Source organism: Pyxicephalus adspersus, chromosome 8 (assembly GCF_032062135.1).
Source record: "Pyxicephalus adspersus chromosome 8, UCB_Pads_2.0, whole genome shotgun sequence".
In the NCBI taxonomy this organism is placed as follows: Eukaryota; Metazoa; Chordata; class Amphibia; order Anura; family Pyxicephalidae; genus Pyxicephalus; species Pyxicephalus adspersus.
Window position 1 is genome coordinate 62,999,043 of NC_092865.1, and position 26,540 is coordinate 63,025,582.

Consider the following 26,540-nt stretch of genomic DNA (forward strand, 5'->3'; position numbering starts at 1 on the left):
TTTCACTCTATAAGTAGTTTGTCAGTTTGACAGCAGAGTTAGAAGTTTAGGAATGCACACGTGTGGTTTCCTTGTTCTCTGCTGCAACATTAATTTACATTCTCACTGAATGGGACATCATGCCTGGGGGCCTAAAAAGACAAATTGTTGTCATAAAGTGCTTTGCTTAGTTTACATACTGTTTTTAGTTTAACACATTAAGTGCAGTTTAACATAAAGCAATATTCTGTTACAGGTTGCAGGTCAATGGTAATTGCCCCTTGGCCTGTAGAAGCTGACATTCCTCTGGTCTCGGCTCTCTTTATTCATTCATAAAACATCTCAATTGTTGGCCTACAGATTTACAGTGGTAAGTCAAGAATTAGAATGCCAACTTCGGTCTAAAGGAAAATACATCTGTGTAAAGGATTGTCATGATTAATTACCATCAACCATTTTCAGGTTGACATTACTATGGTCACCAATGGCTGCTATGGAATTCTGTACCTAGCATCAGGTTTGCTTTTTGGTAGCGTCTTATTGAATGAACCTTGATAGACATGGAAAGTTAATGTACCATATCATTTTATTGGCAAAAATTTACATTGTGGAATGAACAGCCCCTAATGCCCAACAGAGTTGGAGGTCACCAACAGTTTGTATACATTGTCAGTGAATCTGTTCTTGCATATGGCCATTGAGGCCACCAGTCAAGTTGCTGGAACGTAGTTTAGGCATATGATGTGGTTTAATGTAACTAAAAAAAACAAGGATTATGGGGGGAATTCACTTACACTATTAATCTTAAAAAATCTTAAAAGTTTGGATCTAAAATGTAAGAGTAACCAGTGGAACAGAACGCAGGGGATATTGGTTGGAGACATTTCTTCTCACTTCCTTTTGAATCTCTGGGACAAGTGTACAAGCAAAAAAACATGAACAACAGGGACAGGGGAGTTTTAACCTTTCGCCGTAGTACCTAAAACTTTTTTTATGTAGTTCTGTATAAAAGTAAGTATCTCTTGCTTCCCCACAGTAATCTTCTGGTTGCAAATCCACATGAAAAAGTGAGTAACATTTCACTTTAAACAGGATTTGAAAAACATTCTAATAAAAAAAATTCTTACCTGTTTATAATCTTCAGAGACCAAGATGAAGCCATTATTGTCGATGAGATAACAGTTCAATTCCTATGTGAAATAATTGAAGTAGTATTAGTTTCCTGATTTATTAATAATTACATTTATTCCAGCAATGTGCTAAGCAAAAAATGAATTACCAATAACAACCATACCACCCCCCCATATACTGGTATTGATGGCTTACAATAGGTAAGTGCACTTTGTGCCTTGCACATTTGTTCCAATATAAACGTGTAACATAGTTTTTATTGCTTTTAATGAATACTAATCCAATATATATATATATATATATATATATATATATATATATATATACTGCCATTGCCAAAACTAACATGAAACCCTTCACCTGGCATACAGCACCACCTGGAGGGGGATCCAATATGATGGAAAAATAATAATAATGCCAAAATAACAAAATTGGAGATACATGTTATTCCCAAAAGAAATTGACAATTAGGCCTATTCATATAAACTGAAGAAAATTATAATGAGACTGAAGTTGGAGTTATTGTTGCCAATCAAGTATTATCATTTACTTTCTGTGAAAATTTATTAAGAGATCTAACTGCTCATTATGTGTAACATCTCAAGTTTGCTTTACCTTGTTTCTCCATTTTTATTATGTTAATATATGCAATAAAGTGATATGAAATAATATATGTAGCACATTGTTATGAGGCACTACATACAGAGGCATAAGGCAATGCATCTAATACAGAGGGATGAGGCACTATATGTATTAGCGATATATTGGTCACATTTGTAAAGATCTATAAGTGTATAAAATAACGAAATTGGCTAAATAAATAGTGACACAAAGGGCCTGATTTATTAAGGCTCTCCAAGGCTGGGGAGGATACACTTTCTTCAGTGAAGCTGGGTGATCCAGCAAACCTGGAATAGGTTTCTTCAAAGTCATTTGCTATTTTCTAGTAAATGTTTTCAATCCTTGATGGATCAGATTCATTCCAGGGTTGCTGGATCGCTCTGCCTCACTGATGAAAGTGTATCCTCTCCAGCCTTGGAGAGCTTTGATAAATCAGGCCCAAAGAGGAAGATCAGACCCAACATTACCAGTTTAGAGAGTGGTAATGTAGGGTATGTAAATGTTACACACACACATATATATATAAAAAAAAAAAAAAAAAAAAAAATATATATATATATATATATATATATATACACACAATATACTGTACATACACATGAAAAGGAAAATAATTAGTTCCTGGTCTGGTAAATCTATTTTGTTACAATAAGTCATCAAAGACAGTGGCTAAATAAAGTCCAACTCTACCTTCGAGTATATTTTCCATGACAAATGCATTTAAAATCCACTGGGTTTCATGCATGTCTGGCAGGTGTTTTTCACGTGTCCCTTTTTACCCCATAATTCATTTTTAGCTAGGAGTCTGTACCTATTTTTCTAAGCTATATAATAGTTTTCCAGTTTTCCTCCGGGGCCTGTAAACCATGTGACCACCCTTCCCCGAGGTTTTTCTAGCATAGTGAATAGATGTGCACACAGTTACTGATGCAGTGTATCCCGGGACTTTAATGTGACAAATCTTTAAATAAAACAGAATCTTACAGAATAATTCAGAAAGTAAATTGCTATGTGCAGAGAAACTGGATTTTAACACCATATATCAAACACCTAAAATATTTTATTGGTACATCATATTAAAAAGTAAAGTAGGAGACATTGATTTTTGCAGTGCCCCAGAATGGGAACCACGGTGTCCCTATATTATAATATACAGACATACATCCACTTCTTCATAGGGACACAGTGGTTCCCATTCTGGGGCAATGCAAAAATCAATGTCTACTACTTTACTTTTTAATATGATGTACCAAGAAAATGTTTTAAGAGTTTTTTATATGCCGGTAAAGTCCCGTTTCTCTGCACATGTCAATTTGGTATATATTTGGGATGTGGCATGTGGGCATCTAATGCAATATAATAAATGTTTGCCAAGCAGTGAACTCTTTATTTATATGTACAATATTTTGGAAATTGTGGAGAACTTAGATCACTCCTTTTTAAAGTGAACTTGTCATGCAATTAGCAAGCACAGGGATCCAGTTTTTGATACCGGTAGGACAGTGTTGGAAATTTAATCCTTTTAGTGTGAATTTCCTATGAGTTAAAATTTTTTTCTGCTCATAACCAAAGGACACAATGATATGCTAAATTGTCCTTTGAAATAAAAAAAAAATTCACTCTAATGGAGTCTTTTGCTTAGTAAAACTTGCAGGCAGCGGCCTGATTCAGCAAAGGCTTCTAGGAAACGTCTACTTCGCTTTAATCACATATATAATGGTTTTCCATAGGTTATGCAGAATGTTTTCAATTTGGCTGCTGGGAGACGAGAGGCTGAAAGCATTTCCTGTCTGCCGGGTGTAATTGTATTAAGATATTTATGACTGAGCACTTAGTGCAGAAATAAGAGATAACGTATAATTATAGGATGGGACCATTTCTGAAAATTCAGTTTTTGTAAATGATACCAATCTTTATTTTTTTGGTATTTGACACACAATGCTCAAAATAACAGCAACACAATTATTTTCTATTCAAACTTATTAGAAAAAAACTGTATTATATGTACTGTAATTATGATGTGTAGTTTTTATTCAGAAGACATCTTGCTGGGGCAGATCTGAACAAGATTTGACCTTTTAAAGAAGAGTTGGTAACAGCAGTTAAATCTCAGTTTATAGTGATTGTCTCTATAGATAAAAGTGAGAACAAAGGCAGTTTGTAGCAAAAGGAATAATATTTATTAGTCCTGCTGCTATTGACTCTGAACTTTGCTTTCAGAGATTGACACCAACCAAACAATTTTTACAATTCGCCTGATGCTGCATGCTGTGGACGATGGCTACTGCATCACTACTTCCTAGATTGTAAGCTCTATGGGCCAGGGTCCGCTCCTCTTTCTGTGTCACTGTCTGTATCTGTCTGTCCTTTGTAACTCCTATTTAATGTATAGCTTGTGTAATATGTTGGCGCTATATAAATCTTGTGTTCCAATAATCACTTAAGGGGGAGACTAGTTGCTATATAAATCCTATTTATTATTTACAATAATACAGTACTGCAGTAACACAATAGTGATGTAGGCTGGTGGTTGACCGTTCAGAAGGGGATGCAGGCATTTAGCTCACAGTGATGAATTTAGAAAATTCTTTGACTTGTAAAAAGCTGCAAACAACTGAATATTGGAGTCACAGGTGGTGGGACTCGTAAGTACTATTACCTATACCAATGCATTTTTGGACTTCTTCCAATGGCATTAGTTTGACACCAGGTTAGGACTCTTCTAAGATTATTCAGGCTTCAATGACAGTTGCATTTGACTTGCTTCAAGCAGATTTTGCATCACCATAGACAATCATTTAAAGCAAACAAAATGTGAGCAGGCAGCTTTATTACAGAAAGGACAGGCTATGTCTCTTCTACAATAAAACAAACTTACTCGTCTGTTTGCAAACTTTTGTTGAATTTGCATTGAGCTGCACATATACAATGCCAGTATCCCTGGGTGTCAGGAAAGAATGAACTCCTGTGCACATGTGCAGGAGTAACGTCATTCTGGCCCAGCCAATCAGAATGGCAAAAAGTCCCGAACCGAATCCCGAAAAAAGACCAGCTTAGGAAGTCGGTGCTGGCAATAGATTGAGTAGGGGTGGGTTTAGTTCCACTTTTAAATCTTTTGACGCTGAAATAACATGAAATTACACATTTACAGTAACTAGTCCACTTACTTTTCTGTACTAAAATAGTCAAAGCTAAAAAACAGGGGGAGACCCACATTTCAGCTTTCATTGTAATAGGTGTCAAATGGAAATGTGCCTCATGATGAGAATATATCTCAGCTATTTCTGTTATTATAACAGAATATAACAGAATCTTCCCTCACCTTCTGTCCCAAATATTGTTTGGTACTTTGATAAAAAGTGACATTGGCTCTAACTAAAGGAACATAGGCAAAAAAATATGGCTGATGTTCCATAACAAAACATCACTGATCTCAAAAAAATTCCAAAAAGTATTCCCTTGAGCACTGTTCCTCTCTATTAAAGTTTTATAATTTTAAACTTCCCGGCAATGCCTCAAACTTAGGCGGAAGTCAAGCTGGAAGCGAAAGCTTATTGTAAATTCTGGAGAGGTCGTCAAATCTTACTAAACTTTTGAAAGCCTGCACTGAACTTGCAGTTCCCCCACCGCCTTCAGCTGCCTGGAAGGGCTCTGATGGTGTATTAATGAAAACATTGTGCAGTTGCAGGGGGAACTTGTAATATTTTTAATTTGCTTGCTGAATGAGAGGGGTGGCAGAGGTTTATGAAAGGAAAGAGTCCCTTAGGCCTCTTAAAGTCTTTCAAACTGTGTATTTAATTGGATACTGAATTCAATGCTTTGGCTGTTGGCTTCAGGTAGCTCTATAAAGTCTGCAAATGTAGGTGAGCCCAGCAGCACTTTCCATTGCCTCTTATGTGACTTGAGAGCTGGGTGTCTGTGCAATTAAAGACAAATGATTAGCTAGAGGCCAGCCCCTGGTAGACAAGCTGCAAATAAAGGATTACATTCTGCTACATTTTAACCTGTTTGTGCTGCCAAATTTTGCTCATTAATCAATTAATTAAATCACTTAGGATAACTTTTTTTTAGGTATGGTTTTATTTTTTAATGCTTTTTGAACAATAAGAAAATGTAAAAAAAGTGTTCTGTATTGTAACATCCAATTTTATTTCAGGGACAAAATAAACAGCTGAATAAAAGCTTACTGCCACTTATCAATGACCTCTCAATAACACAAATGCATGCTGCCCCTCAACCCTCCTCTGCACAAATATTTGCTGAGCTAGTGACATCTAATACAAATTCTATACACGGGTGGCAACACTGCTGCACTGCTCCTAACTTTGAATTAGTGTGGCCACTGATGTAAGCTGTGCCTGTTTGCTCCTTTTAAATAATGCCAAAGGGGGTGTTGCTATAGGAATTGCCAATGCTGATTTACTTGTCAATGAGCACATGGCCACACCTAGAAGAGTCCACTCCTTTTTCAGTTGACAGCATTACCTTTTTATTTTTTAAATGCTTCTACTGTGAGTTGAATCCTCACTTGTCTCCATTCCAACAAGGTCCTAGCTCAGCTCAGTACCTTTTGTGCTTCCCTTGATGGTGGCTCTGACTGGTGTCATTAGCCATGCATTGGACCATTCTTAAACCATGCTTTTATATCAGCCTAGAGACACACTTTAGGCGTAAGCCATGTTTAATTATATACAACACCTGCACAGTTACTGTATGTGCAGCAATGGCAGGTCTTCCTTCATTATTTTCATTGCACAGTATTTATATAGCACCAACATATTACGCAGCACTGTACAAGTCCACAGTCATGTCACTACCATAGCCATATGTCTTTAACACAACCTAAGGTCAACTTTTTGGGAGAAGCCAAATAACATAACTGCATGTTTTTGGAATGTGGGAAGAAACTGGAGTACCCGGAGGAAACCCACACAAACACGGGGAGAACCTGCAAACTCCATGCAGATAGTGTCCTGGCTGGAATTCAAACCTGGGTCCCGGTGCTGCAAAGGCCAGAGTGCTAACCACTGAGCCACCAAACTGCCTGTCTTCTTTAACAAAACCTTAGTTTGTTAATAACCAGCAAAATATTTTAAAGACATTCAGGCCAGAATGCCTCATAGTACTTTGCTTTGTGCTATACACCACCTGGAAAAATAAAATCGATATCAGATAAAAATCAACCTACTCTGTGCCACCAAATCTGAATCATGATCAGTAAATGTTGCATTATTATCAGATTAATGCTGACAAATAGGGATTAAAGTAAAGGATATAATTACATATGATTTGTCCTAATCAAAACTAGATGACAAGCAAAAGACAGAAAATACCATTAGAGGGGACGGATCTGCTATGTAATAGGATATTTGTGTTAGGACAAGCCTGATAACAGAACAGAGGACATATAGTACACACCTGTAATATCACATACATTATATTAGTCTCATGAAATGACCTTTCTGCACACATTCACTAGGACTATACTCAAACGTTGGCTGTATAAGCAACTACTAATATTTCACTGTTTAGAAAAATGTTCTTGTCAATCTTGGAATGAAGTCTTTGAAATAGGTAAGGCATATCTGTAATTGCAGCATTGTACTGGAATCCTGAACACTGTTCCCGTGTCTGTACTTGTAGCATTCATTCTACACTGCAGTGTTTTTTACCATTACTGCAATCCCAATGCGCATCCCCAAATTCTAATGTGAGATTTAGCTTTATGAGAGTAGAAACTTATATAGGAGAAATTGTGTTCCTCCCACCCTTGATACAGTGATTGGGTCTGGCCATAGGTTACCCATGTGCTAAATTGCTGGCCGTGGGGGGGAGGAGTGTCCAGTGGGTGATCCATAGTGACCCATAGGGTGACCAGAGTGGGTCACCCATATCCAGAAGTACTAGGTAACTGCAAACCAGTCTTGAGGTCTGCTTTGTCTCATTGAAACTTTGGATTGAGCTGTTAATCACGACCGACTGCTGTGTACAACTGTCAATTTGAGTTATTGAGGTCTGTGAGCTACAAGCTTTTCTTTAACTGGCTTAAAGAAAAAAATGTGAAAAGGAGAAGGAAACTACCTAAAGTTTCGTACACACATCCAATGGTTCTCGCCCGATAATCGGCTCAGGGCCCATATCGGATGAGAATCTGGCATGCCCATCGTCCGAATGACCGTTGTGGTGGATCGATGGACGATGGACGACGAACGATCCTAATGCAAGGAAAGGGGGTGAGCATGCAGCGGGGTGCCGCTCCGTCATTCTCCCCTCTCCATAGAGCAGAATAGTGTTGTATGTACTGCGCTCGCTGATGCATCGTGCAGTCCTTAGTCATTAAAAAGGATCGTGAAAGGTCCTTTCCAACGACTATAATTGCACGTGTGTATGCGGCTTAAGAGATACAATAAATACAAACATGGTAACATTCAACATTTCATATTAACCCAAGTAAAAAAAGAAAAACAAGTCCTGGCAATAATAAAGAAAATGTGACCTAACACACTATGCATTCCCTTTAAAGCATTTCAGGAATGGGAGTGCACCTCCAAATAAAATATGGTCTTCAGATAATTCTTTAAATAAAATACGGTCTTAAGATAATGAAGGAGCAAACTTAAAAGCATTAACGTGTCCAAATTGAAAACAATCTTTCCAATCTGCTCATTAGATGACATCAAAGGAATGAAGTAGTTGTGCGCTGGGGTTATTTTACTAGCAGTCAAGTATTTTCTCTGTAATTCTGAATGAAATAATTAGGGACAGATGCTCCACTTGCTGCATTCTTTAAGCTCCTTGGGGCCTATGTATCAGGAGTTGTGCAACCATTTCAGAGCCTCACAAATCACAATGCACATGTATGCCTGGGCCAATGGTACTCAATGGCACCGAGTAGTCACAGGATGTCTATGAGACAGATAAAGCTGTACACACACATGAAGACGTCCTACTTAGAACAGATGATCTATATAACTTTAGGCTGATTAGATAGGTGTATCAATAGTCAATTTAGCCATATCTGACATAAGGATCTGGTTGTTCTGGCGACTTGTGAAGCTACTAAACAAGATATACACACCCACATACTTTCACTAAAGCTCTCCAAAATCGTAAAAGACAAATTAGCATGGGAAAACCAGGATGATCAAGCAAAACTGGAATGAATCTGGACCAAGATTTAAAACATTTGTAAATTATTCCTATTTGAAATGAAAAAGAAATCCATTCCAGGTGGATCACCCAAGTTCTTCCATGATAGTCCTGGAGAGATTTCTTACATCAAGTCCACAGTACCCATCCCTGCACAGAATAATAACTATTATTCTGTATTTATATGGAACAAACATAATATACAGCACAAGTTCAAAGTCTTGTCACTAAATGCCCCCCGAAGGGATTCATAATCTAATGTAATGTGCAAAACTGGTAAACCAATTAACCTAACTGCATGTTTTTAGGATGTGGCAGGAAACCAGAGTATCTGGAGGAAACCCACAGAGGGAGAAAACCAACTCCATGCAGATTGTGCCCTGGCCAAGGTTTGAATCTGGGACCTTAGTGCTGCACAGGTAACAGTGCTGAGCAACCATAGTAAACATTAAAACTTCCAAACTGCTACAACACCCTAGCCACCTATCTTTAAAAGGAGGAAGCCGCTCTTTTACAGAAAGGGTGCTGTGTTACCCAGTACGTCAAGGTATTGACTGTTATACCTTAGTTGACTATGGCAAAGGCAATGTTCTGCATTTATTTGTTTCTTTTGTCAGAGGACCTGTCAGTCTTCTGGCCATAAGTCCCCAGCTTGTGAATCCATGGTAGTGGAGAACCTAAACCTCCCTTGTCTTTATCAGAGCTGTTGAAGTTATAAATGCTTTGTTTTAGACATAGAGCTTTAATGAGATTCATACAGAATTGAAACTACCTTCTAAGATATTAGATTGTGAGCCCCTTTGAGGGACAGTTAGCGTCATGACTATGGACTTTGTACAGCGCTGCGTAATATGATGGCACTATATAAATACTGTTAATAATAATAAGACCAGCCACCAGACTGTTAAGTGACATCTTTCATGCTGCTAGTCTAGTCTGCTATTATTCCCAATGTTTTATTTTGTACATAAAGTATATAAATATAGAAACACATGCTTAACATTGAAAATGTACTTACGTCATCATCACAGGTTCTGGAACATTTGCCATCTAGTGATGCACACTGTAATAGGAAGAGGAAGACAGTAAGTACAACATTTCAATGCACTTAGACATTAGGGACATTATATGACAAAACCCAAAGATGTGATTATTCGCAAGATACACAAATTTAGGATGTTGCTTTTATAGATGGAATATGCCAGCCAATATATTTCTATCTTTAAAAAGGTTTTATATTCCTTCCTGAACTTCTCCTAACTAAAACTCCTATTTTTATCTTTCTAAACAATTCAATGGGTCACTGACCCAAATATAGGTTTCAGGATTCTTGACTCTACTGGCTGTGGTTTTGTTCCATGCCAGTGACTAAGTATTACTAAAAGTAGAATTTAGGTACCTTTACTATTTGATCTTCATCTACTTTTCGAGCAAGCAGTAAATTAAGGACTAAGATGAAATCCCTTTACTTTAAAAAAAAATCACAAATACCTGATCCAGTTTTTTTTATATTAAGCAGAAAAAAAGTTTGTTGGTGGAGCCTAGGATAAGAATTTTACTAATTTCACTAATTTACCAGTCATACCTTTGGTAGAATGAAAAAGTGCAGGAATAGTCCCTACAAGGGTGCTAGACTAGCCATGAGAAAAGGCCTTTATAGCATGCTAGAACATTTATTGCCAGATACTCAGTTCATAGATCATATCTGAGTATCTGGCAGTAAATGTTCTAGCATGCAATTCCCTGTTGGCTATCTGATGGCTCCTACCTGACCAAGCCCTTATGAAGGAGAATCAGTGAGGCTCTTAAAATGTGTTGGATGTTCTTTTTACTCATATGATAAATAAAAATTAAACTGGACTCTCAACTACATACATCTTGAGCTTATCATACTCTTAACAAAATTCTGAAATTCACAGGCACAGAAGTTTTTCCTACAGAAGATCTTTAGTCAAACTGCTGCTAAAATAATTACCTATCAGCAGGTGTGGGTCAATTGATCCATCTTGATCCACTTTTTTTCTCTATTCCACAAGTCTGAAAAGTGCTGATGAACTTTTTGAGGAAGAGGCAACCAATCAGTGCCTCACCCCGAGCCACTCCCAAGCAATGGAAGTAAATACATCAGCTGGTAGGATGTAGAGGGGGTAACAGTGGCTGACAAGTACACGTTCCAGTGCTCGGCTCCATTGTTTTATGATGGGACAACTTGGATATGGCTTTATGATATTAGGACAGCTTAAGACCTAAAGTCAATATTTTGGAGGATACCAAGATGGTCCAAGGCCAAATGGCCAATACAATATGTCCATTATACCTGCACCTGTTTCTGTCTAGCTGTTGTGGCTACTGCTGAGTAGGGCATTAGTCATAACTATTGTAAGGTGGAAATAAATCGGATTGTACATTCCCAAAATGAGTGCCAACATAATGCAGTGCCAAGAATGAAAACATTAAAGAAACCACTTCATTAGCAGACAAAATATGGCTCCATTTCACAAATAATCATTGTGGACGCTCTTTACTTATGAGACAATGAATCAGTAAGAAGATTAGAGTGCAGATGTAATCTCCATCTGTTGGAGAAAGTTTGATACCATCAAATATAGTTTAAAAAAATATTCACATCTGGAGATTTTTTATTCTACAGACAATTAATTCTTCCTTCCAGCTCATAACTGAAAGTATTTTATTCACAGAAACACCTAAGTATATGTGTATGAGGTTTTCCTATGAGATAGGTTATTCAGACAGTTATATTTTCCTTTAATATAAAGGCCAAGAAGAAAGGTCACCATTAAACAAAAATTGGAGATTCAACTATTTAAAGCAGTCAAAAACTCTCTTCTATATCTACTCGCTCTCACACATCTCTTCTTCACAGTTCTACCATTTAACCTGTTGATGAAAGCTTTGTAATATTTGTTCTTGTACCAGATGTCATTCTCAGAATCGAAGTCAGTGGTTTCTGCCATGAGTTCAATGAAAGCTACTGACTAGCCTTACCTAACCAACCAACCAACCAACCAGACAATGGCTCAGCTTTGCATGCCCATTAAATGTACTCATGTTACCCTGATTGCAGCTCTGTACATTAATAGACAGCCAGAGAGAACATGGAGCATATGGTAACCAATATCAGAATTTTTTTTAATGGCTTAGATGATAGGTCAGTGAACTTAGGTAGGTAGGTTAGAGATTAGATATAAGGAAGACGTTAAACATAATTTAGAATACTTTTATTATATATATATTGTTTCAAATGATGGAACCTGTTCTCTAGGTATTGCAAGTTTTTGTGTCTACTGAATGCTCCCAAGATGCCAACAAGACATAAACAAAACATCAAGGAGTGTCACACTTACCTCTTCCCCACTAAAGCGCAGGTGTTTCTCTACTGCGCATGTGGGCAGTTCTGACTTTGGGCGTGCCTCTGTTCCCAAGCTTTATCAGTTTCGCCCAATCAGCTGGCCAATCAGGAAATAGCCTCTTAATCATCCCTGGCTATTTAGCTAGCTCAGACACCGCACTCAACGCTCGTTCAATGTGTCTCCACTAGTGCTGAGCCCCTAGCTTCCTAAGCTAGTTTCCAACCTTATCCCTTGTACTGTTCCAGTGTTCCTCTCTGTCTGTGGATATCCCTGTGTCACTTGTGTCTCCTGTGTTCCCTGTGTCTACAGTGGCCCCTGTGTCACTGGTGTCTATTTCCTGGATCCCTGGTATTTGACCCCTGGCTTGTGACCTGACCTATCTTGCTTGCTACCTGCCCTGACTCCAGCCTTCCTTGACGATTTATCTGCCTTGTGATTTGGTACTGTGTATCTTCCGTGACCCACGGACCACAACCTGGCAGTAACCAGCAGCGCAACATCCTCACCACTAAAGGCTCTGGAGAAGATCTGATTGCTGCTTAGACATTGCGCCTTGGCCCTTCTTATGGCTCACACTACTCCTGTGCAAGCTGTAGTGCCCCCGAGTGACCCTGCCTCCCCTAGCGTGACAAGGAGCCACTACCTTAGTGAAACTACCAAAGCAGAATCAGGAAATTCAGCAATAATTTGAAAGACCAATTGCATTGCAGTATCCCCTGGAGGTGTTCCAAAAGTTTACAAACTATAGATGCACTAGGTTTCAGTGGTTGTGAAGACAACCTCCAGCAACAGATCCTAAAATGATTGCCCCAGACTGACACCTTGCAGTGTCTTGTCTTGTTAGTTCTAGGGTTTCTATTGGAAAAATTACATGGTTTACAGATTTTCCTTTATGTATAATTGAATACCCTAATAAATATGTTAGATTATTTCATTGGACCACCCATAGCTTTGATTACAGCATTCACTGGCATCATTTCAGTAATCTTTTGTAATGTCAACTTTTTTGCCAAGATCTTGTATTGATGGTGAAAGAGTCAGACCACTGCCATAAAGGCTTCTTCAGCACATCCTAAAAATTCTCAATGGTTCATCCATGTGTGAAAATGATGTCTCATGCTCCCTGAACTATTTTTTAATGATCTGAGTCTGAATCCTGGCATTTTCATCCAGAAATACACCCATGTCATCAAGGAATTAAAAAAAAATAATGGAAAGACCTGGTCATTTAGTATATTCAGATAGTCAGCCGACCTAGATCATAAGAACTGAAGCGGTCCCAGCCTATTTGCTTAGTTAAATCCAGGTTGTGACTTTTGTTTTAGCCAGGCATGATATATCTATATATATTAACACAGAAACCCTGTCATGTCAAATTTTAATGACGTCTCCACTGGGTAGACCCAACCTCTCTATTTGTCTTGGTGACCATTATTCTCAGGAAGAAAAGACAGCTGTTTAAGGAGAGATTTAGAGATTACCTGTCAATTCTTGTTAGATAAAAATAGACATATACTCTCCAAAAAAAATTCTGACTATAAATCCCTTAGGTCTTTATACATTTTATTGGTGCACTCAATTGCTTGCCTAATACCAAGGCAAACCGGTAAATTATATTTTGATTGATTCAGTATTTTAATTTCTTCAGCTGTGTTCTTGCCCCTTGTTTAAACTTGACTTAGAGACAAAAACCCCCACCCCATTTATTTTGGCCAGACTTTGATATACAGAAATGGAATGAGAAATTGACGACATAATGAATCATTTGTTTATCGCCCAAATATTACAATAACAGTGAGGAAAGTTGAAAAAAAAACATAAATATGCAACAATAATGTAAAATCAACATCTGATTGTAACTTACCTGTCTGCTGGCAATTGAAAATTTTCTTTGGAAAAATTCAAGCTTCATTTGGATTCCGACAGCTGGAATAAATTTAAAGATTCACTTTAGAAGGATTAGGAGAGACACATAAAATGAAAGAAGAAATCGTTCTCAACCCTATAGATGCTGCCAAGTAATTAGAGATAGTTATGTACATAACATTATTACGAGTATTTTTCCTCTGTGGTATCGATAAGCATATTTATAGTCATCTTCCAAAAACAGGACATTCAAGTACAAAACAAAATGTGTAACTTTAGGTGAACTGAGGTATTTTAAGGGATGGAATTTTTTTTAACCATTTGTTAAACTCTTTAGGTTTAAGTTTCGGGTAGACATACTGTATGCATGTACTGTTACACTTAGTTCTATGTGTGCAAAAGGATTTTTCCTCTGAGTGGTCCTGCGTGTTCATTTTAAACAATACTTTTGGTGAACTAGAATAATTGATGGTGTTGTTCAGAGGTCCATGTGCACTTAATCAGTGAAAAATCTCCCAATATATATGTCCTATCCTTCAGGGCCATTGATGCTGACTTACTAAAGGGGTTTAGACTGAACCCAATATACCATTGTGGTGCACACTAAAACACTGTCAATAATGCTGGTGAATATTGCTAATATATATATATTGGTATATAGGTCCAATCAGCCTATCACATGGCAGCAACTCAATGCATTTAGGCATGCACAAATTGCCATGAAGCCCTGCAGAAGTTCAAACTTAACATTAGAATGTGGAAGAATGTTGATTTAAGTAATTTTGAATGTCCCATGGTTTCTGGTGCCAGGCGGCTGGTTTGAGCATTTCAGAAGCTGCTGATCTGTTGGGATTTTCATACACAACCATCTTTAACGTTTAAAGAGAGAATAGTCTGGGGAACGCTCTGTAAGTTGCAGTTCTCTAGTATTGTTTAGATTAGTGGTCCCCAACCTTTTCTAGGACCACTAAATTACCCGGCTTTGGACCGCGCATGCGCGGGGGAGCCGTGTGTCACTCAAAGGGGAAGAAACTTCCCCCAGAATGATGTCATGATGCCAGAACCCACTCGCTCTCCCATCGCAGGTATAGAGTGGGCCGGCTGTGCGCAGACAACCCATCCCCCTCAGCCTGTGATGTATCAGGGAGACATGGTCCGTGGCTCTGGCCGGTGCACCCCCCACAAGCGGGGCCCTTCTCCTGACCCCGTTGGGGGGTGCACTGGCCAGAGCCTAGTGGGCCACAGATCGCGGGTTGGGGACCCCTGTTTTAGATCATGTCAATGATGAACATGGATTGCAATATACCTATTCCTTGAAGGCAACTAACAGCAGGATAATGTACCATGTTACAGAGCTCAGATCATCTCAAACTGGTTTCTTGAACATGGCAATGAGTTTTCTGTAATCAACTTCCCCCAACAGTCACCAGATCATAATCCAATAGAGCACTTTTGGGATGTAATGGAAGGGGAAATTATTGGGATGTGGTGGAACGGGCGTTATGCATGCTGAGCCAACAAATCTACCACAACTACAGGATGCTATCATGTCAATATGAACCAAAATCATGTCAGTATGGGCTTGTTGAACATAGAATAAAAAGAATATTGGCAATTCCAAGAGCAAAAGGGGGTCCAATCCAGTAAAAGCAAGGTTTACCTAATAAAGTGGTTGGTGAGTGTATATGGGCACTCACAGGAGGAACAAAACAATAAAACCTGTTTTAATAAAGCCAAATGAAGTCTAAGTTTTTCAAGGCACTGTTTACTGCTCCTTCTGTCAGGTTCTGAGAGAGCCAACACACATCTTTCTTTGCTTCAGCTGTGCGTGTAAACTTGAGCTTAGGCTAATAAAATCTGAAAACAGACTTTGTTTAGCAATGCATCTAGGAAGACAGGAACACATGACACGTTATACCTCCACCGGATGGCTAGAAATGCAAACCTGATATATTCATAGACAACATTTACTATTTACCTGAGAAAAAAAATACTATACCAAATGTTGAGGCATATTTATAAAGCAAATGACATTCACCAGTAAATGTGTTCTTTCAAGTGAATTTATTTAAAATTACAGGGATTGATTAACTCGCAGTAAATGTTTTGTAAATGTCTATTTATAAATCTGCCCCTTTAAGAAGCAAGCACATAAACAATATACATTCTCTTTAACAAAAGGGGGGGGGAGAAAAGGAAATGCCTAAATTATTTGTCTCTTTCCAATTTAGTGGAAAAAGATGGCGGCAATTCAAGCCTCCAGAAAGAAAATTGAATGCTTACATTCGTACGAATGCATCGGCGCCAAAGATAAGAGTAAAACGACTCCAAAAGAAAAACAAATCATGTTCTAAGAACTGTTTTCAGCAACAGAGGTTACAGGATTTGACATAGCCTAGACAATGCTTGTGCTTTCTAATTTTTCTTTTATATTTAAACAAGAGGATAGAAGCAGAAATGTCTAGATAACCTCAATGCATTTAAAGAACAAAGCACAACAACAAAAGAGAGAGAAGAATTTTATGAGGTTGTTATTACTCTTTCTAAATACAAATAAAATGTACTTATTTTGGACATTCTGTTTTATCAGTGATCACCATAGAGTTGTTGTAATTGCTGAAATTACATCTTCAGTCTGTGTTGATTATCTGCTGGGGCTTCATAAAGTTCATGAACCAGACTTTTCACAACAAGAGTGTTGTAAAGGCAAAACACAAAATTTCACGCAATGAGATAGAGAGACGTTACACGGAAATATAATTTTGGATTGGGAAATGTTACACTTTCTATTGCACATAAAAATCCTAAATCTTTTCTTCAGTAAATTATTTTACGCAAATCTTCTTACCTAGAGATCTGGCCAGTTCCAGGCAAAAAGCAGCAACATTGTCAGCCTGCCATGTACCATTCTTTATTTGGCCATTGGACTGCCTACTCAGTCTATCAGTTTATCTACAGACCTATTCTGTTCAAATAGAAGCTGCAAAATTTATTTCCAATTCAATAATCATATATGAAATATAAAAAATATTGTTCCATTGTGCTTTAGTATTTGTAGTATTATTAAAATACACATAGCCCAGACTCCGGAGCTTGAGATGTCGCTTTCCTTGTTCTGGAATGTTCCCATTTCACTACAAAACGTCTCTTAACTATTGTTGAATTTATTTTCTTTTTTAGAAGAGGTTTTGGTGTTCTGGAGAAGAAAGGTTCTGTGTAAAAGTTAAGAGTCGTAGTTAAAGTTTTGGTCTTGGGGTTCCTATGGTTGGCCATTGGCCACTGTCTTATCAATGAGTATTTAGCATGCTTCCCACTTCAGAGTATAAAATATTCAAATCTGTGCATGCACAGGCAGCTGTAAAGGGAGTTTCAGCATTTTCAGAGCGTCCCATAATGCAGGTGTGACAAATTTATGTACAATGTAGAAGCCTGTCTAGCTAACAAATCTACACGAATGTAAAGCTTCCTTGACATTATCTTTAAATGTCATTGCTAAATGCAGACACATGAATATCAATCATTTAACACATAAATGGACACCACCTGAGTAAAAGGTTGCTCTAATTATGAATAACACTGTGTATTTGCCTTTTACAGGCTGAACAATCAGCTCATTTACTCTAAAGAAAACTGTCAGCTGAACATGGTTTTCTTAAGCTGCTTCCTCATCTTCAAAGTAACTTTAACCCGATCACAGAGGTCAACAGCATTTCAAATTTGTTCAACAGATCAAAGGTAAAATGTAAACTGTCATTTTACCCTTTATGTCAAACATATGGGGCATTGTGTGTGTTATTGCCCCAGTTATGAAAATATTTTACTGGATTCCTTTGCAAATCTGCGTCTTTCTTCACCTCTTTTACTTGGTGTAATAACGTGACTTGTCTTTGTAGAATATGGAACCAAGTATTGTTTGATGCAGATATCAAGCTGGAATCTAACAGAGAAGCCCGTTAGATGTAATGTTTGCTAAGTGCTTGCATCTGCCAAGCTGGTGGGACATATTAGGGGGGCAGGATACAGATGTTATGTGGCTGAGTGTTTAGAGAGGTGGAGTGCATAGTTTATAATATACAGGTGAAGAGGAACATCTACAAACATGTCTATCTAACCCATGGCCTGAACTCAAAGCTGCCGCTTATTACTGTGGTTTGTTAGCATTGAGTGTTCTTTATATTATCCATAGCTTCCAAGTGGGCTAATGTTAGTGTAGTGTTTAGGAATAAACTCAAGTGACCAACATCAATTGTCAAAAAGTCAAAGACCTTCAGCATAATTACATTTCTAGCATGTATATTTTTAAACCTTCTCAAGCACCTTATGAACCCTTTTGGGCACTCCAGTATGTGAAACCCTATGGCTGCGACCTTTTATGAGAAAAAAATACTAATAATCACTTTCCTATCATAAACATTGGAAACAAGTCCTACTTTTGCCTAACAGATCAGCAAAATGCCTGCCAAGTTGTAGCCCTTTCATTACTGATGTTAAGAGTTGGTTGTCCCCTCTCACTATTTGAAACTTCTACTGGCTATATTTATATAATAAAAACATCACAACAAAGACACAATGCACACAACAAACCACATGTAGTTCACATTCTGAAATAATAAAAAGAAATAATGAAACAAGAAATAATACATTCTCAAGAAAAAGCTGATTTTTTTCTATTCTAAAAAAGGAAAGAAAATTCCTTGTTCCATAATAAAAGCCAACTTGAAAAAATAGCCAAATAACAATTGCTTCTTGAAGTAGGACACCAGCATTTAAATCATTTGAAGATGTGCATCCTGTCCTTTCATCACTGAGAGGAAACATGAATCAGAAAATGCTGACGTTTCCTCACAGAAAACCTGAAATTGAAAGCCAATCTACAGCAATCTGGCACTGGTTCTTGTTCTCCGGTACAGCATGGCTTGAGCCCTCTCAGTTTAACACTACTTGCCATCTGTAGAATCTCCTAAAAATCTATTACTGCAGCAGATATGTATATGTTTCATCTTTCTAACACAAAATAGGTTTCATGACATAAAAGTGGCATTTCTATAGTGGCATTTACTTAAAATTGCAGGTACTGCCAGGTGCCTCTGTACAAGTCCCCAGAACCCACATATTATTTGAAATGCAATTTAAGGATGAGCGAGTGAGTTTTTAAAACTCGATTTTGCTGCGAATTCAACCTTTCTGCCTTACAGAAATTGTAAGTGAGAATGGCCGGTGAAAAATTTGCCGATCGAGCTCAAATTTAAAACAAACAAAAAAAATTGCTGGTTATGCTGGTTAATGAATGTGGCCACGGCTGCATTCATTGATCAGCTCAGTGTGCAATCCCCGGCACAAGAGGTTAATAGGGGACAAGTCTCCCCATTCAAAATCTCTGGTGCTCTCTGATTGGCCGAGGAAAGGAAAATCCTGATGACGCATCCTCATTTACCCTCTAATCCTGTGTGCGATCCCCGGGCACTAGAGGTTAATTAACCTCTAGTGCCGGGGATCTCACACAGGAGGATTACCAGGGCTGAATGACTTTTCCTGGAATTTTTGATGGGTCAGCGTAATTTCGGCAAACATCCATCGGAAGTTTGAGGAAATTTTTTCGAGAATGCCAGAGGCATTTTTGCTCATCCCTGTTATGCAAGCGGGTGTGGACCCGCTGTGCCACTGACTGGGTATACTCCAGAGGGGCGTGACTAAGCCGCTACTAAGTCTTCGCTAGAGCCTCTGATGGTGAGGATAGGCTAGGCTGCGGGGTAGCTGCCAGGTGCCACTCCAGAGCAATCCCCAGGCCAGTGGCAGCTGACCACAGGAGTCAGAAAACCCGGTGCAAGCACAGAGGGGCTTGCGTGCCAAGATGTCCAGAAACCAGAATCCAAGATCAGGTCAGGCGGCAATCAGGCAAAGTCCAAAAACGTAATCCGAGGTCAGGGTCAGGCAGCAAACAGGCAAAGTCCAAAAAACGTAAGCAAAGTCCAGTACACAGCAAAGCAAAACAGAGAAAACACCTTAGCAGAGTTACACAGGGTAAACCAGAGATTGCTCAGGCAATTTCCTGTAGTAGGAGGTGCCTTTAAGTACCTGCAGGAAACCCACCATAGGCTGTAGAAACCAGAGGGCGTGTGTGTGTATGTGTTACCTCATAGATTAGGAGAGACACACCCACGCCAGCTCAAACACCAGAGCAAGTCTCAGCATGAAGGAAACACAGGCATGGAACACAGGTAGTGGGGTTACCTGAAAGATAGGACCCGGCGTCCATGCCTGCGATTAGGAGCAGCGGCGCCGGCACGACCTGCAGTGCTAACAATCCCTAATGCATTTACTATCAAATCTTCCTGAACACTGGTGTAATAAACCAAGAATTGTGATGCAGAGGAAAAATACCATAGGAACATTCAGTTTTGCCCAATTTGCGCAACAACCACAGCTTTATAAATCCCCTAAATGCCATACAAGCAAGTGAGAAACATTGATTTAATAAAGTACTCCAAGACTATCATGAAAGAACCTGGATGATCCAGAAAGACTGGAATGGATTTCTTAAAAAACATTTACTATTAGTTGCAAAATGTTTCCAACCCTGGACCAGATCCATTTCAGGTTTGCTGGATCAATCCGGTTCTCCCTTGGTAGTTTATCTTCTCCAGTCTTGGAGAGGTTTAGTAAATCAGATCATATTGTGTTCTCAATCCACCTATGTACCAGCGTGTATGATCCACTTATGTACAGTGTTTGAGCTGATAAGGTGGCACATGCAATATTTGCAGGCAGGAGGCTACAAAACAATCTGAACTAGTGGCTGGTCTCTGCCTCCATCTGATCTATTTGGACAGAGCTTTAATTTAATTGTGAGTTTACCAGTTACTTGCACGGGGAAGCCAAGAATTTGTAATAACAGAGAAATTGTAGTGGTGAGCTGTTGAGAGATTCAATATTCAAGTATGTTGCATTTTACAAACCCTCTCCAGAAAAATGCTTAAACATGCTCAGAAAAAAGTAAAATTTAATTTGTGCATGCAGAAATGATTAGCATTTCAGAGATATAGGTAGCTGAATATATATGCAAAGCTGTTTTAGGCCTGATTCACAAAAACAGGCCTAAATGTGTTTTTAAAGCTCTGGAAACTAAGACCTGGTGCTGAGACAAGGAAACAGGGCATAGGCAGAAGGGCCTACATGACACGGGTGCATTGTGTGCATGGGGGAATAGAAAGGGGTGGACAAGGAAAAGTTTGGGAATGTTCTAGAGGAAGAAGGAATCATTCTAGTATAGGGCAGTGTAAAAGTTTCCTGCCTGCCCTCCGTGAAGGACAGAGGGCATGATGGTGAAGGATGTTATTGGTTTGGGGTCCTCAAAAGCAGTGATTTGGTGATGGTGTGGGGGACCCTTCTGTGGGATTGGATCTCTGGAATTAGTAAAGAATAAGAGGTGGTGGCCAAGAGGGTGTGCAAGAAGTAGTATTTGTTCCCAAGGCAGTGATGCAGGGCTGGGAGCAAAAATATCAAGCTGGTATCGGACCCCAGGTGGAACAATAGATTTTTATGATCATAGTAGGCCTTTTAATACAAATTACCACCCAGCAATAACAATATATAATGATATGTGAAACAGTAGTTAAATAATAATGCACTTTAACATCAATGATAATATAGGGGAATATTTTGGGTGACAGGTCTTTGAAGGTACCAAATTTGGAAATCCAACCAAACAATATATTTGACGTGGACAATCTGCACAGTAACAAGGTCCCTAGCTGCACCGGATGGGCTTGGAAATCATTGTAGAAAAAAAACCTACCTTAGCATACAAAACCACCACTCCAGAATTACCATACCTACACTCCCACTAAGAAGCATATCATACATCAGATGGCTTCATTGCCCAATTTTTTAACGCACTGAAACCTTCATCCTGCCCTCCGTATGGGAGGGTGGGCAGGATAGCTCTTTAAATGCTCATCAGCTCACAAGTGTCTTATGTAACTATGTTTATTTCCCTAGTGGTTGAACTTGATGGACATATGTCTTTTTTCAACCTAACCTACTATGTAACTATGTTTGCTCTAACCTGTAGTCCATGCCCTGAAAAGACCTTCCAATCCAGCCAGTCTCCACCCATCAGGTGAGAACATCATCTTCCAACCTCCTCTAACCCAGTCATGTGCATTTTTTTCTTCACAGTTTGTTTTAATTGTAATGTTGTTATGTTAATATTGATCTTGCTTTCAACACTTAGTAGGCATTGGAAAGTGGCCAAGTTTACCAACTACCTCAACGCAAGTCAATGGCAGTGCACTGCAAATGTGCTATGGATGCTTGAAAGGCATTTGGAAATCATTTACTCAGTGCTCAAACCAATTTTAAAAGTCTAAAGTTTTAAATAGCATAGGAAATGGTTGAAATAACTATTGGTAGGTTATTTTTTTAGATTTCCCTTTACTTGTGTCCAGGAAATATGGTGAGTTTCTAAAACTTCAGACAGTTCTGGTGAGACTACTCTAAAATGTGGTAGTCTCTAAAACTTAAAGTGAGGGAAAGAAATATTTTATCCCCTGCTGATTTTGTAAATTTGCCCTTTGACAAAGAAATGACCAGTCTATAATTGTAATAGTAAGTTTATTGTAGGTATGAGAGACAGAATAACAACAACGGAACCTTCAAAAGCCAGTGCTCAAAAGTCAGAGCTTGATGTGCGTTGTAATGAGTGAAATAAGTATTTGATCCCGTATCAACCAGTCCGGTGCTCACCCAAGATTTGACGATACATGGCTCCGTCCATTATCCCTTCAAAGCGGTAAAGGTGTCCTGTCCCCTTAGCAAAAAAACACCCCCAAAGCATAATGTGTCGACCTCCATGTTTGATGGTGGGGATGGTGTTCTTGGTGTCATAGGCAGCATTCCTCCGCCTCCGCCGTTTTTTTGTGCTTCTTACATTTGCGAATTATCGCCCCAACTGTTGTCACCTTCTGACCAAATTGGTTAGCGATAGTCTTGTGGCCCAGTCCAGCCTTGTGTAGGTCTACAATCTTGTCCCTGTCATCCTTGGACAACTCTTTGGGTCTTGGCCATGGTGGCTAGTTTGGAATATGATTGATTGCTTCTGTGGGCAGGTGTCTTTTATACAGGTACTGTAATAAGCTTGGATTAGGAGCACTCCCTTACAGAGGGTGCTCCTAATCTCAGTTTGTTACCTGCATACGAGGAAGACACCAGGGAGCCTGAAATCTTGCTGGGTGATATGGGATCAAATATTTATTTCACTCGTTACAATGCACATCAAGCACTGACTTTTGAGCACTGGGTTTTTGAGGGTTCTTTTGTTGTTATTCTGTCTCTCACAGCTACAATAAACCTACCATTACTATTATAGACTTGTCTTTTCTTTGTCAGAAGGCAAACGTACAAAATTAGCAGAGGATCAAATACTTCTTTCCCTCACTGTATAGACGGTTGGATCTACCTAATGGGTCACAGACAGAAAAAAAATGGACACAGGGTTTAACTCATGTCCACTGCATTGAAAAGTTTGGCTTTTATGTAAACTTTAATCTCTACATTTAAGGGTGTATTGTGTTTGAATTGTCCATCTTCGTATCTGTGAATAATAATGACTAACCATTTTTGATTCTTGATGTGATTATTTTAATGGTTTCCCCTTATAAGGCCATCAACATTGTTGCCCTTCTAGACCACGCTATGTGTCTCATCTGGATGTCTCAACACTCCTACAAAAGAATACAGACCCATTAAAAGTGCTTAATCCCAAAACTATTGTAAGATTTACCCACAATTTATGTTTCAGATGGAAGAAACTAATTGAAAGTCCTTAAACCCATCAATCTTCATTTATTGCTAGCTATGTTGTATCTCTGAGACAGATCATCACATATCTTGAGTGTGAAGTAAGCTGGCAAGTGACCTTATATGTAGCTAGTTTCAAAGTGCTCAGCCCACAACTTAATTCCGAGGTTACATTATTTACCACATCAGAAGAAACTTCAAATCGACAGGCAAAAAAAAAATTCATCCCATCTGTAAAATGTTACACATGTCCGGTGGGTTACACAATGCAGTATGTGGAAGTACATACATTTCTATGCTTGTCATTGACCAAGATAAGATGGAAGGTGTCATTGCTACAGACTCAGACAGTCACCTTACTAATGAATTATATGTTGGTAATTAGGTCTCTCTCATGACAGTGAGTGAACGGACCAGGAAAGATCATGGGAACAAATCATCATTATGGCTTATTTAACCAAATGTAAATGTGAATATAACACACAGCTTGCATTAATTAACCTAAATATAGACTTGTACCTTCTAGAAGACATCTCTGTTCCCAGGGTAGCAACAATATGAAAGGAAAACTATAATTGTTTGAGTTTAGTTTTTATGTTTTTATTAAGCTTATACATTTTTAAACTGATGTTGTATATCGTATTATTTTACTCATTGACATTTAATACAAGAATAATTTTTAAACTTTATGGATTATTTAGTATCATTATTATTATTAGTCAGTATTTATATAGTGCCAACATATTACACAGAGCTTTACAAAGTCCATAGTCATGTCACTTGCTTTCCCTCAAAGGGACAATCTAATGTAGTATTTATCCTTTTTTTGCCACTGTCTGAATAAAAATTTTACTAAATTGACCCAATCACTTCTGTGTACACAATTTAGCTTGACTTATTTAATGGTATACACAACACTTTTTTTGTGTTATTTGAATTATTATTTTATATGGGTATTATAATTAACTTGTATTTATATAGAGCTTTACAAAATCCATGGTCACATCACTAACTAACCCTCAAAGGGGCTCACAATTTAATGTCTTTACCATTGTGATTTGTCATAGCACAATGATATATCATTGTCTAAGGACAATTATTGAGGGAAACCAATTAACCTAACTGCATGTTTTTGGGATGTGGGAGGAAACTGGAGTACCCGGAGGAAACCCACACAAACACACATACAAATTGCAGATAGTGTCCGGGCCAAGAATTGAACCCATGACCTAGCATTGCTAAAGCCATAGTGCTAACCACTGAGCAATCATGCTCATACATAAGTTCTTACCATGCTATTGAAATACAGAATATACATTCCCTTTACAGTCGATTTTATATATTTATATTTCTCCTTTTTAGTTTCACTCCATTGGGGAGATATCACTTATTTTTCAGGACAGAAAGACACAAGACTACAAGAGAAGATTTTCCCACGTCAATTTTTTTCCTTCATCTGACCACAAATTCAAATACATACATACCACATACTGTGTATTTACACACACGTGTACTTTTTAGATTTTACCTCATAGAAACTCACATAAACTGATAACCTGACATGAAACTATGATCAATATACCAAAATTGTAATTATATTTTATCACTTGCAAAATATGCAGTGGGGAGAAGAGAACAATGTTGTGCAGGTTTGCAGATCATAGACTACATTTATCAAGCTTTAATAACTTTAAAAGTGAAGCTAACCTTAAATTTTTAAGGTAACAGCAGTGCTGAAGTGCAGGCACCATGTGTGATCTGAAAGTAACTTGTTGGAAGGGAAGTATGGGTCACCTTGGACTAGGATCCAATGAGCTCCACGGGACCAGAATAGGTAGACACAAAGGTCTGATTTATTAAATCTCTCCAAAACTGGGGAGGATACATATTCATCAGTGAAGCTGTGTGATCCAGCAAACCTATGATAGATCTGGTCCAGGATTGGAAACAACCCAGGTTCACCGATGAAAGTGTATTTTCTTCAGTCTTGGAGAGTTTGTATTAAAATACACCCAAAGTGTAAAGTACAAACTATTTAAATTTTAACTATGTTAATGGGAGCAAACTGGAAACCCAAGTCAACATGGGGTGAAAATACAAACTCTATTGGGAATGACTAGCTAATTACCACCTTGCTGCCTCACAATATGTGTAGACATCAGAAAAAGCTTGCTCGGCAGGGATGCTACCTTCATCCATGCATCATCCAGGGGCATTTCCTACAATAAAATAGCATGAGATACTATTTCTAAAAGGCCACGTTGGTAATCCAAAGGTGCAATTGCAGCTCATAAAAAAAGTAATCCATATTATTTTATGTCATTATTTTCAGTTTCTTTTCAAACTTCAGAACTTTTTAAACAGTTGTTTTCGTTATGTATAACATTTGCTGTATTTTTAATTATTTGGAGGTCTGTTTTTAAATACTTTCATCCAAGATACACCACACTTTTCCCCACAATGTACACATTTTCACATTTGATTGAACTCAAAATTTTATGAATTATGAGTAAAAGTTGATTCACACATCGTCTAATTATATCCAATGTGGAAAATGTTGGAAAATTTGGGGTATATGTTAGATGTAACTAGGTAAATATATCTTTAAATAGACCCCAAAGGTCA

General features: G+C 38.3%; 1 protein-coding gene across 3 annotated transcripts in view; it reads right to left on the reverse strand.

Annotated features, from left to right (window-relative positions):
• Nucleotides 1-26,540, reverse strand: part of CACNA2D3 (calcium voltage-gated channel auxiliary subunit alpha2delta 3) — a 547,059-nt gene that overhangs the window by 53,533 nt on the left and 466,986 nt on the right. For all 3 annotated transcript variants that reach the window (XM_072420933.1, XM_072420932.1, XM_072420934.1), the window contains 3 exons: nucleotides 14,116-14,177; nucleotides 9,899-9,943; nucleotides 1,107-1,169 (listed from right to left, as the gene is read on the reverse strand). In XM_072420933.1, coding sequence (XP_072277034.1) covers nucleotides 1,107-1,169; nucleotides 9,899-9,943; nucleotides 14,116-14,177 — 170 coding nt within the window. The remainder of the gene's footprint in view (nucleotides 1-1,106; nucleotides 1,170-9,898; nucleotides 9,944-14,115; nucleotides 14,178-26,540) is intronic.